Source organism: Physeter macrocephalus, chromosome 2, assembly GCF_002837175.3.
Source record: "Physeter macrocephalus isolate SW-GA chromosome 2, ASM283717v5, whole genome shotgun sequence".
Lineage (NCBI taxonomy): Eukaryota > Metazoa > Chordata > Mammalia > Artiodactyla > Physeteridae > Physeter > Physeter macrocephalus.
This window is the reverse complement of record NC_041215.1, coordinates 5,059,378-5,076,041: the sequence shown is the minus strand read 5'-3', so window position 1 is coordinate 5,076,041 and position 16,664 is coordinate 5,059,378. Positions and strand designations below refer to the sequence as shown.

The following is a 16,664-nucleotide window of genomic DNA, read 5'->3' as shown; positions in this document are numbered from 1 at the left end:
ATCAAGTGTTGCACATTATCTGATGTTTTTCAAATACTGGAGGAAGCGGCAGTTAAAAAAAAATCACTTTAAATACGTTTAAAGCAATCTATACTTTGAAAAACTTCTGGCTAAGTCAGCTAAAATAAACCCTGCTTAGAATTTTCCTTGAATTACCAAAGAGTATACACTGTTAAAAGTTTTCAAAAATGCATACTATTATTGAATAAAAATCTTCTAGTTCCCATCAGAGTTAAGATTAATATTATTTATATGTTTATCTTTTATATTTATTACTTAGTTTTGATTTATATAATTTAATGTTCAGTATTAAAATGATTCAAGAATTTTTTTAAATGGGCTGGAAACATTATGGCTATAAATTTTTATAACTTCTGGATGCATGTTGTTATTAGATCTATGATAAATACTTTATTTCCAAAGTGTCTTTACAAGATTGCTTAAAAATGCCCTATATTCATCAGTAAATTCCCTCTAGTAAAATTCCAGTAGTCTGGCATTCTAGACTTGCAAAAAGGTACAGAAAGACTTACCGGTTCCTTTTTTTTTTTTTTTTTTTTTTTTTTGCGTTATGCGGGCCTCTCACTGCCAGCCGCTCCGCGGCATGTGGGATCCTCCCGGACCGGGGCACGAACCCATGTCCCCTGCATCAGCAGGCGGGCTCTCAACCACCGCGCCACCATGGAAGCCCCTTTACCGGGTCTTTTTCAATACACATTATATATATATATTTCATTATAAAAATGAAAATATCATTTATTTATCTCTTTTAAAGTATATTTTTCTCATGTTATAACATTTGTTAGTCACAAAAGGAACAAATTATCCATAATGGTGATATATTCATAACAAAAAATGCAGCCATTTAAAAAATATGGTACATATTCATGTGTTCATATTAAAGCTCTCTAAAATGTAGTTTGCATGAGGTGTCTAAGTGTGTATTGTATGATTCTTATTATGTGAACTTAAAAATAAAGGAAATACAAATAAGTATGTGGGAATATACACAAATGTTTTTTTCTAGAAACAACCACAAGAACCTTTGAGGATAGGGATTGGGATGGGGAAAGAAGGAATGATTCCACTTCTTGTTTTATCCTTTTCTGCACCATTTAAATTTATTACTACTGTGTACACTATATTACTATATTTGCTAATGGACCCTTTTGGGTTTTCTTCTTGGTACTTACATTAAAAACAAACAAATGATATATTAAAGAAAAGCATCCTTTCCTACACGAGGGCATCCAATCAACTCTGTAAATAATAGGACTTTAGGCCATAAGGAGTAACATATGACTAGCTTTTAGTGGGCAATGAAAGACTGATCCTATTCACACTACCTCTGGCCTACCTCAGGATCTCCATCTACCTCTCACTGCCCCCATGTTGAGAAGGCAGATAGCAATGCTACTTGGAAAAACAAGGGGAGAGGGCTCAGATTAAAAGATGTTATCAAATAACTGATTTTTCCAGTAGGACCAAAAAAAAAAAGTATGTGGGGGAATCAAATTAGTAAGTCAGTTATAAAGATATAAATCAAAGGCTGGAAGCTAAAAGGAGTTGATCTGTTAACAAAAGAATAAAGGTGGTAGAACCCAAAAGCAGACAATCATCACAAAGACCAAAGCATACAATTCACCAAAGATGCGAAGAATCATTTTAAATGATTTTATAAATCACCTCCTAATTTATTAATGGGCTCATTGTCACAACATTACTTTAGATATATGCTTAAGAGAATTTCCTATGTCACATTGGCTTCTGTTTGTACTAGCCTGCTGGCATTAACAATATTCAAAGAATGTTGATAAGGTATAATAAAGATAAGAGAGGATTATTTATAAAGAGCTATTTTACAGAAGGGCAGAGTATGAATGTAATTCTAGTTTCTGTATATCCCTAATCCTCAGTTTCTTACTTATAAAACTGGAGAAATGAAGAGAGAATCACAAAAGATACCACATGTATATATGATGGTCAGTCAGACAGACGCTCAGTAAATAATAATTTTCGTCCTCAAAAGTAAACTCATATGTATAAATTCTTAGATTGGTGTTCAACAGTTACTTTCAGCTTCCCATTACTGTTCCAAGGCTAACAACTGTAGAGCACTTTAGAGTTTACAGTATGCTTTCATATTGTCTTTTGCAAGAAGGGATCTCTCAACATGCTCCTTACTGTAGCAACTAGAACCATATTATATACATTTTCAGCACGTGACTATAATCTACATTTCTCCTGGGTAAATTTTCCCCTCCCTTTTCACAGATTTCTGCCCCCTCCCGCCGTCCCCTTTAAGCAAACAATCTTCTCCCTTTCCTTCCAAAGAACTATAATTAAGAGGTGTTGTTCTATGCTAACCTTTAAAAGATCTCTTACTAATTTCTCTTCTGGGACGAGCAAATATTTTTGCTGATGCTTCTAAGGGAGAGACATCCACAGAGGCTAGGAAATACATACATACATGCATCTGTTCAAAACTAATTTACTGGATTGGCCAAAAAGTTCATTCAGTTTTAAGTAAAAATGAAAGATGCATTTTTCATTTTCACGAAGAACTTTATTGAACAACGTGTTCACTGACTGAATGAACTTTTTGGCCAACCCAATATTTTGCTGTTCTTTAACTTTCCCTGCCACAAGGTTCATTTTTGAAGCAGCTAATCCTAAGGGTTTAGGATTAGCTGAAATGGGAGGTTAGGGAAAAAAGTACTTTTATACAGAGGTAGTAGTGGTTAAATATTAGTTTTCTTGGACAAAATAAAGCTTCTAGTTGGGTAAAAAGAATATTAATCATTTAATCTGATATCTATCTCAGAGCTAAACCAAGACACACCAGAGGAATATAAGGTGAGTCTGGCCTATGCTTAGCACTCCTTTCAGACTTAGCTGAGAAACTGAGTAAGTTTCAGTCTTGCTTATCATAACATAAAATGGATATTCTAACTATCTTCCTACTATGTATACGATTAACTAGGAAACAGCATCTGTTACGGGATGAATAGTGTTCCCTCCTCAAAACTCATATGCCGAAGTCCTGACCCCCAGAACCTCAGAATGTGACTGTATTTAAAACAGGGCCTTTAAAGAGGTGGTTACGGTTAAATGAGGTCACTGGGGTTGGCCCTGATCCAATATGACGGGTGTCCTTACAAGAGATTAGGACACAGACTTGCACACAGGGGAAAATCATGTAAAGACAAGGAAAAGGCAGCTATCCTACAAGCCAAGGAGAGAGGCCTCAGAAGAAATCAACCTTGCTGACACTTTGATCTCAGACTTCCGGCCTCCAAGACTGGAAATAAATTTCTGTCTAAGCCACTCAGTCTGTAGTACTTGTTAACGGTAGTCCTAGCAAACAAATACCATATCCAAAAAGTAGCTAGAAAATTGTTCTTTTTTTAATACATTTAAAATCCAAGGATTTTCCCCAAGAATGCCCCTCAAAAATATCTCTATGACTAATAACAACAATAATTCCCTAGAACACGCAATTATTATTTGTTGAATTATACTGGCAGTGTCTTTTAAAAGTCATGAGTGGTAATATGAAGGTAACCGCATAATCTGAAAACTGATGACTGAGCATAGCCAAGGGGAAAAAAGAAAGCAATCTGAATCTGACCCACTGGATAAGTAAGCTCTTTTTATCTTTGTACATGCAAATTCCAATATTATTCCAATATAAACTGCTGAAGCTAGTAGACTAACTACTCTGAATCTTTTTTTCTTTTTATTTATTTAGGATTTAAACCGCACTTCTTTCCAAAACGCTTTGTGATTGTTTGAAAATTTCAAAACAAGTTATACAATAAAAATCATGTCAAAATTCAAATGTGCATGTGAGAAAGAGAAGAAGCAGCTCTTTCACATTTTTATTCAAACAAAGCAAGAAATGGTTCTCAACTCAACAGAGGCTTGGAAGAAAAAGCTCTGAAAGTTATAGTTGAAGCAAAGTAGAGTATAGCTATATAATCACCTTTCTAAAGGTTTTTAAAAGCCTGAGTAGACTATTTAGGTAGACAGGAAAGAACAGCTCCTGATGGTTCCTTAAAGTCTTAAAATTGACTAATGAATATAAAGCAACACAACATATTAGGCTTTTATTTTCAGTTTTAAGAAAAAGCTGAATGGATGTAAGATGCAAAGGGACTGTATTTAAAAGTAAATAAAGTTTCAGGTTATTGCTCTTAATAATAGACAAAGAAAGCATGTTCATTCATAGACAATCATAATCCCTTGTTTTGTGTTTTTTTCCCTTATAAATCTTTAGCACTAATATTCCCAATCCCCCCAGAATGACATTCTAATTATTTAATTTGACTACATGCCAGGTGCTATGCTAAATGACTGTACATGCACTTAAATCTCCACCACAGTCCTATGAAATGGGTAGCATTTGTGATTTTTGAGTTTATCTTCATTAAACACAATTAATGGATTACACTAGATTTTCAATATGGGGACCCCCAAAATCTGAACTATACTGAGAACAAAGCTACTAAGAATCAACATATGAATGAGATCAATTTATCTACAGAAGCAATCCACCATAGAAGATGGTTCATAAATTTGACTGAAGAGAATGGGCAATGCTAAGCCTAAATCAAGGTGACTAAAGAATTGTCTTAACATCCCTCCACCCCCACCTTGCTTTAATTTCAAGATTTTTAAGCAGTCTTCCAAAAACTGGACTTTGCTATCAGAGAATGGGTCTATCAGTAAATTCTAGCATCTGGTCTACCCAGAAGTTGTACTCCTCATTATGAATGCATAAATTGGCATCCGGTCCTAGTTGGCTTGTTATTAAGAACTAGCACTTGATCAAATCTGACAAAATCAAGTTCCAGGACCTTGCAAAGCTGAATACTGGATCTGAGAGCATGGCAGCCATAACCCCATATTCTGGGTCTTGTCTGAGGAGCCAGCAAGTTTCCCCTCTTTGACATCTTTGTTCTTTATCATCCTATCTTTCAGTCTGAGGTAATGTTAACCTCAGTCAGTATACTTCTATAACAAAATTTCCATGTCTACAACAGTAAAAACCATCTAGTCTCCTTCTAGAATCTATGGGCCAATAAAAATTCAAAACATAAACATTCGGAGGGGAAAGTTACCTTTCTTTTTTCTTTGCCAAGTAAGGGTTGTTAAAAGAAAAGATATTAACGGGGCGGGGGGAGGGGAGGTAAAAGGAAAGAATCTCATAAAAGACTCAAAAAAAATTAAGTGAATTGGGCTTTAAGGAAAACCCACTAGAGTGTTTCTTTTTCTCATCTCAACTAAGATGAGCCCAGGGCACTTTGCCTAAGATCACACAACAGTATCTCAAATCTTGGTTCCCTGCAATTTCCAGCACTTGACTCTGGGACTCGTTCCACAGGAAAAGATGAAACCATGCTACAATGGCAAGCCTTATATTACTCCCCCTTATCCTGATGCCACCGTCACCACTGTGTTTGGTTTTTGGTCTACACACATTTACGCTGAAATATTATATTTTGGCATTATTTCTGGCAAATGTAGCTTTTACAAACCATATAGTCTCCAGAGGATCTAATGCACACAGCAACTCTCATAAATCAAATCTCATTCTAACATTTCTTGGCTCAACAATCTTACATTCTACAGAACACTGATTTTAAACACTAACCAAAAAGAAATCCAGTCATAAAAGCAATTTTTAATTCCTCATTCATACTATAGCATGGACAAGGAGTAGGATTTTTTGGTTTTGCTTTGTTTTGGGAATGAGCAGAATATAGTTATTTGGTCAAGAATAATTCATAGAAGTGGTGGGACTTAAAATGAGTTTTGGCAAAGGGAAGGCATTTATGAACACACAAATTTGAAATCCATATTCAACAGTAAAAGAGTGGAAAAGAAGTAAACAAGACTTCTGTATTCCACCCAATTATTTTAAACTATAGTACTACAAAAAAGACAATTTTTAATTCTTTAATTCCTTCTGTGAGTAGATGGTCCCTCCATCCGTGTGAAATTTAGTTTGCTTCAGAATACGCACATAAAAAGAGAACTCAACAGCGCAGTGGTAATATTTAGAATAGGCAAGGAGAATTTACTGAAGGCACTGCAAAGGCTAATAAAACTTCATTTTTCTTGTTGTCATTAGACAGCAAACAGTGAATGACCTTGTCCTTTGCAGTATCAAGCCCTGTGGTCTCAGGCTGTTTTGTCTGACTTTCGATCTCTGATTACCTTCCCTTTCTCCTGGAACGCTTTTCCAACTACATGGAAATGGTTTTTATGTTGACATTTCAAAGGTCACTCTACAGAAGCTAACATCAGATTAAGCCATTCTTTATGTGTCATTATGGGAGTCTCATTTATTCTCATTGTCACCAGTTTCAAGAGAGCAAATTAGCTGGCTCTCAAAGTTTAAAAAAAGTTCCTGCTCTAATTTGGAGGAATAATAATTATCCATAAAATAGGTGATAGATTAATAGCAACTTGCATATTCATTACAGAGCAAACTGGTGTCATTTCTCCACCTGCTGAAGCTTAACTACTGTATTTTCTACCCAGTACTAACTTGTTACAGTTCTATGAACTTCACTAAGGTGAATCAATTATCACTTACCATTAATAAGCAGAGAGCTATCGGATCCTGGATATGAATAGTTTAGACGACCTGAGGGTAAAAGAAGGCCGTTACTAAATTTATTTTTTTTCATAGATGGTTTAAATGTATTCAACAACAAAGCTGAATTAATTGCTTAATAGGTATTTAAAAAGCCATATTATGAGATAAAACTTAGCTGTGCTAATAAACACAAAGAGTCAGTTGACATATCAAACAGCATGTTCACAAACATTCAAAAAGGGAAAGTTTCAAAGTGGGAAAATAAAATATCCCTTATATTTAACTATTCGGTTACTCTCATTTCCAAATCCCCATCCAAAGGACATTTTTTATACCATTATGTTCCAATACCAACTCATAATAGCAATCTTCATATTTTTTCCCCATAAACGTGCAATTTTTCTTTCATGTGTAGTTTTTCTTAGCTTTTTTTTTTTTTTTTTTTTTTGTGGTACGCGGGCCTCTCACTGTTGTGGCCTCTCCCGTTGCGGAGCACAGGCTCCGGACGCGCAGGCTCAGCGGCCATGGCTCACGGGCCCAGCCACTCCGCGGCATGTGGGATCTTCCCGGACCGGGGCACGAACCCGTGTCCCCTGCATCGGCAGGCGGACTCTCAACCACTGCGCCACCAGGGAAGCCCTTTCTTAGCTTTTTAAAAGTATGTAGTTAGCAGTAGCATTTTTTTATATAATTCATAACAGAAGTACCAGTCTTATGCCTACATGTACAGACACACTAATGGTTAAAGTTTAAATTCAAATTTCGGGGATTAAGTAAAGAGACACATTTCATTGTACTTACACATGAAGAAAATATCAAAGCACATAGCACAATGCCCAGAGGCACAGTAGCATTCAATAAATGCTGGGTTAATTTCCTTCGAATTTTGAACCTAAAATGGGCACCCAAGATACCCTCGAGAAAAGGGTTTGTGAAAGTCTAAAATTTGGGGAGGATGCTCCATCTTCCAAATTGGTAGCCACAAATAAAGGGGGTAAATGCATTTCTGTTTTGGAAGACTTTCTACATGCAAGTTGAGGTAGCTAGACCACACACCATGTAACTAGTTTTATGCTATAAGTCACAAAACTCACTACGACAACATTTTCGTGTCTCCATATTCCCCACACCCTTCATAAGAATGGTGGAGAACCCTCAAGTCTTATTCCTCTAAGGAATGGACAGGGGAACTTCACTGTTAATTACCCACCACTGTCTAGCACTCTATACATCAGGAGTAGTGTGAGAATTTAAAATTGACTCAGAATTACAAACATTCCAATTAGGAAACAGCAGTCTAAACTCTGACCCCACAGAACCACAACAGACTCTCTATAAGACAATGAAAAGGTGGGTAAGCAGAGGCTCTCCCAGGCCTGGAGGCTGGGGCAAGCCTTTCAAGATGCCAGGAAGACTCCACCTAGTTCCAGTGAACACTGCGGGAGCCAGAGCTAATACGTGGTCCTATCAATCCACCAGCCACACATTTACAACTCTTTAAAAAGGAACTTTAGACCACAACTATCCTTCAGTCTCTCGAAATCCTACTTCTTTGAAATACTCTCCACAGAAATAAACTCATGCCATGAAAAGAGAAAACTGTTCTCTGTTGCTAACAGCTTTAATTAATCCACACGCAAACCTTGGAGTCTCATGTGAAACAAAATCTGAACTTAATTTTTCTACCATTTAACACCATATACAAGGATTTTTAAAATTAAGTTGTTAATTGCTCCACTTAAAATTTCAGCATGTTCCTATTTAGGGAGGAGAGGTAGGGATGAAGACGGGCAAGGAGGAGGTGAAAATTAATTTTGATATTTCAATTTCTTCCTAAAAATTGGCTTCATTATTTAATGCTCATATACACACAGTCAAGTATCCAAATCCAGTGAATTCCAGCTGAACTGCTTTAACTACGAGCCCGGATCATATGACCTGTCACAAGTATTATCTTTAAAAAAGTATAGACTTGAGATGCTGGAACAAGAACATGACCTTAACTGTTAAAAACTTGGGAGGGAGGGAGGGAGTGCTGTTTCTGAATCACTTAACTCAAAGTAGCAGCTGATTTTCCATGATGGAACATTTGCATTAATTTTGTAGCTGTAAAACCCTGGTAAATGAGTTAACAGCTATCACTCATACCATTTTTATTTATCATAAAACATTTTTTAAAAAGACCATATAAATCAACACAGAAACAAAAATATTTAACAATATTAACTGAAGTTAAGAAAATGTTTCGCTATTTCTAAGAAGATACTCTAATTGAGTATCTAATTGAAGATACTCTAACATTCCAATTGAAACCAGGGCTGTTCCATACGAACTATAATGCTTCTTACTTGATACTAAGGAAGGATAATTAACGATGAGGATCCAAAAAAACAAATTCCCAAACTAGCTGGCCCAGTTTAACAAATCAAGATCCACCTTATCAGAAACTCACCTTTGGGGGGTACCTTTTAAGGAGAGAGAGATAAGAATATTTCAATTTGACAGGCACAAAAATATCCCTTAACTCAGTTCTCTCAGAGTCTGCCTCAACACACACCTCCTTAAAGAGATGCCACCCTCCACCCCCAAGGTAGGTAACCTTTGAGACTTTTTCTGATCCTTAGATTTCTAAATGCAGTAGTTCTAACCTTCACCTAAGACAATAGAGCACTGAAGAATCAGTGGCAAAATTCACAGTTTAACTCTCAAAGTGATACTTGTTTTTATTTTTTGACCTGTTCTTATGAGTCCTGTCAGGCTGGAATCAGTTCTGGCCTCTGAGTAGTAAAGATACCTGTAATATTTTGTTAAACCAGCAGCAATGTCTTCTACTTCAATTTTAAAATATTAGCAGTGACATTAAAAAACCTTTGAAAAAAACTTTCATAATGCTTCCCTATCCTACCTGCCCTTTCCTTTTATAAATTTTTTCTGTAATTAAAATATCTAGAGTCATCCACTCATGACATCTATTATGGAGAACATATATCACTTCCTTTCTGGAAATTCTCTGAAAGCTCCCATTATAAGTGCCATGGGACAAGTGCCTTGTCTTCTACAAGCCTTTCACCTTCTCCTTGTACCCCTTTTTTTTCTGCTCTAATATTCTCTCTGCTCTACGGATGCTAATTTTCACCGGCATTTTTACATTTTCTATTCCATGGCTAGATTACTGACAATCCCCTCCCTCCCTCTGAGACGGTGGCCCTCTTTCTTTGTTTCCAATGGAGGATATTTTCAAATCTTTGTCTGTTTGCTTGTTTTTTTTCAAATTTTTTTCCAGGGCGCCTTTCCCAAAAAGGAAACCCCCTTGTCATATTAACTCTCCAGATTTTATTTCTATCTATATTGCAACAGCCAACCTTCTCACATAATCATTTCAGCTACTGGCTAACTTTCTTATCTCTTTTAAGTAACAGCCCCCTTTAGGAACTAGAACTTTTTTTTTTTTTTTTTTTTTTTCCGGCCACGCAGCTTGCGGGATCTCAGTTCCCCAACCAGGGACTGAACCTGGGCCACGGCAGTGAAAGCCCAGAATCCTAACCACTAGGCCACCAGGGAGCTCCCAAGAGCTTTTTTTTTTTTTAAACGTAGGTACCTCGAGTTTCCTGTTTGGGCACCAGGTAAGCATTCAATTAATTCATTCCACTGAACTTAAAAAACACCAGCACTTCACAAATGAATAAAGTGAAGTAAAATAAAAATCCCTGAGATATCTAAATATGAATATAACCCAGTGTTTGTGGGTTTTGTCTCATTGGTTTTCTTGATAACTCATCTATCTATAAACATAACTCAGGTTTGGGCACATTTAGAATTGAATTCCTCAAGGGAGAAGGAAGGCATTAGGATTTCAGGCCATTAAACCTATTTAGTGGATAAAATTCAATCTTTGGAGGCTCTTGGTATTGATTGTGTTATAAATGCAAAGAAATACTGCCAGATCAGCAGTCCTAACCTTAAGGGACGCAATGACAGGAAAAGCAGTCATCTCTGGAGGCCAGCTGTGACATTTGGAGCCAGAAGCCTGGCATACATCATGCAGAAGGCACAGACTATATTTGGTGACATGACTCAACCTAGCCAAATATAGGCAACTGATACAGTGTGACTCTGGGGAACTACACTACCAAATTCTACAGCCTAGAAAAGGTTCAGACTCGAACTAGGCAATTCTATGCCAAGCATTTGCGAGTTGGAAAGAACCAATATTTATCAACCAGAATGACTAAGAATTGCTGGGGGGAGGAGGTGCTCAAAAGAACAGTGTGTATTATCATGTTCTTTTAAGACACTAACTAAAGTAACCGAGTTAATGAGATGAAAGGCGAAAAGACTAGAAGGAAATACTCTAAAATGTTTCCACTATTTTCAAAATTAGGTAAAGTAAGTTGTTTTCTAAAAATTAACCCAGATACTACTGCTACTGATGATTCAGCAGGAAACGATACAATAAATGTTGCCATTTCAAACACACAAGCAACGAAAAATATCAAATGGTCTATAGCACTATTAGATTTCATGCTTCGGCCTTCTCTTTTTCAGTCATGCCAGCATTGTTGGGGTCATGGTACAGGCCAAGGAATGATAACCGGGGATAACTCTGCAAGGTTGTCTAAAGTATAGCCATGCAGTCCAAAGAAGTGACAAGAAGCATGAAATTCTGGGTTAGTATTTTTATTGACTCACAGTATAAAAACCTAGATACTCCAATGAAAAAGGAGAGGTTTTCAGTGGACATCGTTAAAAATTTCTCATAGGGAAAGGACAGGCATGGACTTAGGTCCATTTCTAAAATAGATTAAAAGGTTTATGCACACGACACAACACACACACCACACATAAATACATACACACATATACATTATTTGTTATTGTTTAACTAGAGATGCTTCTCCTGATTCTGCTCCTGCTAATTTTATTTAGCTCATATCTAAGTAAGCCAAAGCTATACTGCCATAAATAATTTTTTAAAGGAGGTGCTGTAACCGCCTTTCTGCATCTGCTGTTTTTACCAACACTGCCTGAGACTTGCAGCAAGATGGCGCTGTGGGGGCCTGGATGACGCAAGCAAGGTCCAAGAAATGTGGAATAAATTCAATTTCTGAATACCAGCTTTATACTTACACAAACACAGAACACATATCAATATGAACCAATAAAAATGTGTTCATTATGTTCTATCATTTAATGATACAAGGATAATCATTTTTAATAATTTCTTCCAATGACCTAAAAGTAACTCCCCAAATCATAATCAGTAAACTTATTCTACCCCCTGACCTATCTGTGATACAACCGACTTCCAGTAAAGACGTTTCCACTCAAAATTACAAAGGAGACCCTGGCTGGGACTGACATCAACTGGATGGAGAGTCTTGCCCCCTCCAAAAGAGCCATTTAAATTACACACACAGTTTAGGCTACACAAAACCCCTCTCCAGGACAGATCTGACTTTCAGTTTAAAGACCCGGGCTTGTAAAAAATACTTGAATTCTCTTGCCTGCCTCTCTAGGTTCATCTCTCACACTGCCATTTCCCTTCCCACATGAGGTACTCTGCACGTTCAGAACTACTAGCCCATTAACTTTTACTTCTGGGTCCCTCCCTCTGTCTGGAATGCCTTCCTTTCTCTCTGCCCCCGGTGTTTCACCACTCAAGCCTCCGCCGTTCTGTCCAGGTAGCTTCTTTCTTAGGCCTCACATCCTACGGAAAGTCCCTGCCTCAAGCCACCTGCTCCCCGGTTCAGACAGCTTTATGGGTTCCATACAACACACTTTACACTTATTATACTATATTTAAATCACCTATCTCTAAACTCTCTTCCTAGTCTAGGGCAACAAAATCTTTGAGGATAGATTTTGCGTCTTGCATCCCAGAGCTTAGAGCAGAGAAAGGTACTCAATAAATAGCTGTCGAATAAGTGAATAAAACAAAGCTAGCAGCTGGTGGTCTCTCTGCCATGAAACACCCAGTGAAAAGTGTAGAGTTGGACCAATCCCATCTTGTGAGCTAGGTCAAATTACTCAGTTTCTCTGAAGTAAAACACAGATATTTCTATTTACATGTGACAAATTCATAAGATAATTTTTGCAGGAAGCCCAGAAAACTCTCCCAGTATAGAGTATGTGCTCAATTAATATTAATTCCTTTTCCCTCACTAATTTATAAGCCAAAGATAACCAACAGTTTTCTACTTGTGAGAGAAAGAAAGAGGAAGGATTCCTCTTAGCCAGATAAGACCCAAACTGGAACCTTGGAGAAGGGAGTGGCTATCTGCAGGATTTTTGGCTTCAGAGAAATGAGAGTTTGCTAATGATCTGAGTTACAAACAAGGATATCACTCTTCTCTGGGGGAGAGAAGAGAAAAAACCTAACTCTTTACTTTTATGATAGCCAAACAGGCAAAGTAGCTGAAGTATTTTAGGAAATGAAAACTTTGAAAATTCAAAGGAACTTAAAAATGTTCCTTTTAACAAAAGCCAAGGAGGATCTCTCTTCTGTACCAATAGCTCAGATCTAATTTTTCAATTGTGATATGACAGCTGAAAACCAGAATGTATAGTGGCCAAAAAAAAAGAAAAGAACTTCTATCTTTAAGGTAAGTAAAGTCAATGGGATATGTTTCGACAGATTGAGGAAGGGTTCGTAATAAAAGAAGGTTTCATAACAAAACAAGGTTTGCTTTGACTATAACTCAGGGCAGGTGCAAAGATGGAAGATCTAAAAGCATCTAAGAATTTCAGGCAGAAGGGAATGTCTAGCGAGACACTAGCAAAGAGCTGACCCAATTAAGGAATTTGAAAGATTTCCTACTGCCAGTAAATCTAACAACAAACCAGCCAGCAGGAAGGCTATTTTTATCCCTGCCAGAGGCCTTCTGACTCTGGATGCTACATTTAGAGGACAGAGCAACAAGATAACTTGCCTTAAGAGGATGTTATGATACCAGTGATTAATGGCAATATTTTAAGCTTTAAAAAATTAGGCATAGTTTTTATCCACAGTAAACGCAGCCAAAGCCAGTTAAAAAAAAGAAAGATAATATAATGGAAAGAAAAGTGGAAAAACAGATCAATGGATAGTAGAAAAGCTGTAAGTAATCCAGAAACAAAGCCAAGGCAGTAAATTAAAATTCTACCTTGCAAAAAGGTTGATTAAAAGAAGCATGTGTTATGAGACATATTTTAAAAGAACCAGTGAATAAAAATAAATAATTGTAGAACTGGCCAGAAGGTAAAGATGATGTTGAGCAATGGCTCTCTGTACTGACATGAAGAAGACCAAGACAAACTTACGAAATCCCTAGGTACTATAAACTAAGTTGCTTACAAATGATTGAGAACTTTAGAGATGAGATAAGCCATTCTTAACACTGGTTACTTAAGTCCAAACCCCACAAAGCAATCAGCAAAGTCAGTAGTTGGCTTTCTGCATACATACCTATCATCAACCCTAATCACTTACTTAATATAAATTCTGATGACTTTATTGAACCTTCATGAAGAATGCACTTGGATTTCATTACCTAATCTGATTTCATCTTTTGTTGTCTCAAAAGGCCAGTTCTTATTTTCCTTTATCAATACTAAAGGCACTGAGTCTTCCTCGTATTAATTAGCCCTCAAAACTAAAAAACAGGCTGTTCAAAGATATCTGCAAATTATTTGGAGAGTAAGCTGCATGAGGCCAAGAGTCTTAGTTTTTATTTCCTGATATATCCCAACAGCCTAAAACAGTGCTTGATATTTATTTGTTTTAAGAACAGCCTCCCACAGCTTCAGACTTTACATATATATCTAAAGTGGTTCTCAAAGTAGAGTGAGGCTGGGGGTGAGGAGGGAAAGAGTCTATCTGAATCACTTCCAGAATACATATGCTTAAGTCTCATGACAGACCTGGTGAATCAGAATCGGAGAAAAGAATAAGCCAGCTTGGAAAAGTTCCCTCAGTGATTCTACTTTGACCTCCACCCTCCAAAAGGCACCCTTCAATAAGAAATCAGCAGGTGTGAGATCTGACTCTTTTACAGAAGATTATGGTAAAATACAGATTTTAAACTCTGTCCCCAGTCTCCTACAGAGAAAGTAAGAAACCTGAATGGCTGCTCTCTGTCTAAAGTATACTAAGACAAACTTTTTAAATGTTTGTTTCCCTCACAAATGCTACACAATAAATACCTAAGCTATTGAACCAGAAGCCAGAGGCTACGTGTTCCTATCTTGATTCTCTAGGCACCAGTTAGTCGAGTGACTTTACAAAAGCGGTTGTATCTCTCTGAACTGCAGTTTCTGCAACCGTAAATTGGAGATCACAAAACTCACATGGAAGGTTATTATAAGGATTTAAATGAGATAATTCTCAGAAGGGGCAAAGAATAAAAGCCAGAGAAATGGTGTCAGAAGTAACTGTCCAAAAAAAAAACAAAAAGAAAAAAAAGAAGTAACTGCCCTTCCACTTGAAACTGGTTGTTAACACTGCTTCCTATACAGAATGTCCAGGTCCACCTCAAAAAAGAAATATGTAGCTCAGCATCAAATGTGTCCTGTGGTCTACTACTACTCGGGACATGGAATACACTCAAATGTGTGTGGAGCTGGAATATAAGCAGAAGCTAAAATGTAAGGTACTTCCAAACCATGTGCCTTGAAGAAAGCCATCTCCCCCTCCTAACAAGGGCTACCATGTTACCCCACTCCAGGGTGCACCCCTCCTGTCACAGGGCTCCCCCTGCCCCCTGGCACTGTGCCCGATGTAGCCTGACAAGTCCACACTCCTAGACATGCTTCAAAAGGCAATAAGATGGCTTCAGATGCCAGAGACAACATTCCAAAATGCTATGTGGTGGAGATGATAATCTAGGATAGGGTAAGCGACTCCTCACTCCTCTTTGTCCTCGTCCTCACTATTTCCTCTATTAAATTCCTATTTCTGTCATGTTCTTTTTTGGTAATGGGGAACATTCTAATGGTAGGAGTTTAAAGTGGAACAATTAGAGAAGTTCTCTACAGCAGTGTTTCATAACCTTCCGTGATTATTAAGCCCTACTTCAATCAAAATATTTCAGAGAGGCTCCCCACCATAACACCTGAAGCCCTCAAGCCCCACGCCAGTGGATACTACAAGTAAAACCACCACAACGAAAACCCTTAATAATAAAAGGCTACTATGAATTCAGCAACACCTTTAAATATATTTTCATTGTATTACATCAGCATCCACGTGCTTTTGGAAGATAATCAGGTAACACATACATGACAAATCTATCATCTAACTAGAATGCTTGGTTCTAATAGGTTCCTAGACCCCATCAAATAATTCCCATGGCTGAAGAGGCCCGTGGTCCACAAATTGAGAACAGAAACATTACATCAAGCCAAGTTTAAACAACTGCTTCCTTGACATAGTATTTTTAGGCCTATCTCAAAAAGAAAAAATGCAGTCTAGAAACAAAGCCTTCACTCAACTGAATAAACGTGATTGATTTCTGGTTATATCCCTTCTTACAAGCTACTCAATATTAAATGCTGCCACACCCCAACTCACGTGAAATCCATATGTTACTTTCAGTCATTCAACTGTAAAAACCTTCAACTTTGTCACTGAGAAATACCATGCCAGAGAGACTGCGTGGAATTGCTGATAGCAACTTAAAGATCACTAAGTTCAAACCCTCCATTTCCTCCTGCAGGTAGAGAAACCAGGATCTAGAGGGAAGTGACTGACTTAAGCCATGTAACTGTTAATGGCAAAACCAGGTCTTAATACCCTCCTAAATGCTTCTCTTTATTTCTAACAATTTGGGAAAGTCTATTATAAGCTAACAACTTCTGATCTTTTACAATAAAGAGATCAAGTGGCCGATTTAAATATCTCCATTTAATTAACCATGCCAGACATTTATTATTTGGAATACTATAGCCAGTAGAAGTTAGATTTTTTTTTCTTTTTTAGATTCTTTATACTAATTAACACTAATTAATCATGGCTGCTCTTCAGAATGAAGATCTGCACTTTAGTGCTGGTTTCTCAAGAATTAAAAAAGGGTCCTCTAAT

General features: G+C 37.2%; 1 protein-coding gene across 6 annotated transcripts in view; it reads right to left on the bottom strand.

Annotated features, from left to right (window-relative positions):
• The window catches only part of CPEB4 (cytoplasmic polyadenylation element binding protein 4), a 44,972-nt gene that overhangs the window by 19,877 nt on the left and 8,431 nt on the right, over positions 1-16,664 (bottom strand). For 5 of the 6 annotated variants that reach the window (XM_028497648.2, XM_028497651.2, XM_055079842.1 and 2 more), the window contains one exon: positions 6,605-6,655. The exons of the other annotated variant lie outside the window; for it this stretch is intronic. In XM_028497648.2, the coding sequence (XP_028353449.1) occupies positions 6,605-6,655 (51 nt within the window). Of the gene's footprint in view, positions 1-6,604; positions 6,656-16,664 lie in introns of those variants that run through there. 6 annotated transcript variants of the gene reach the window in all.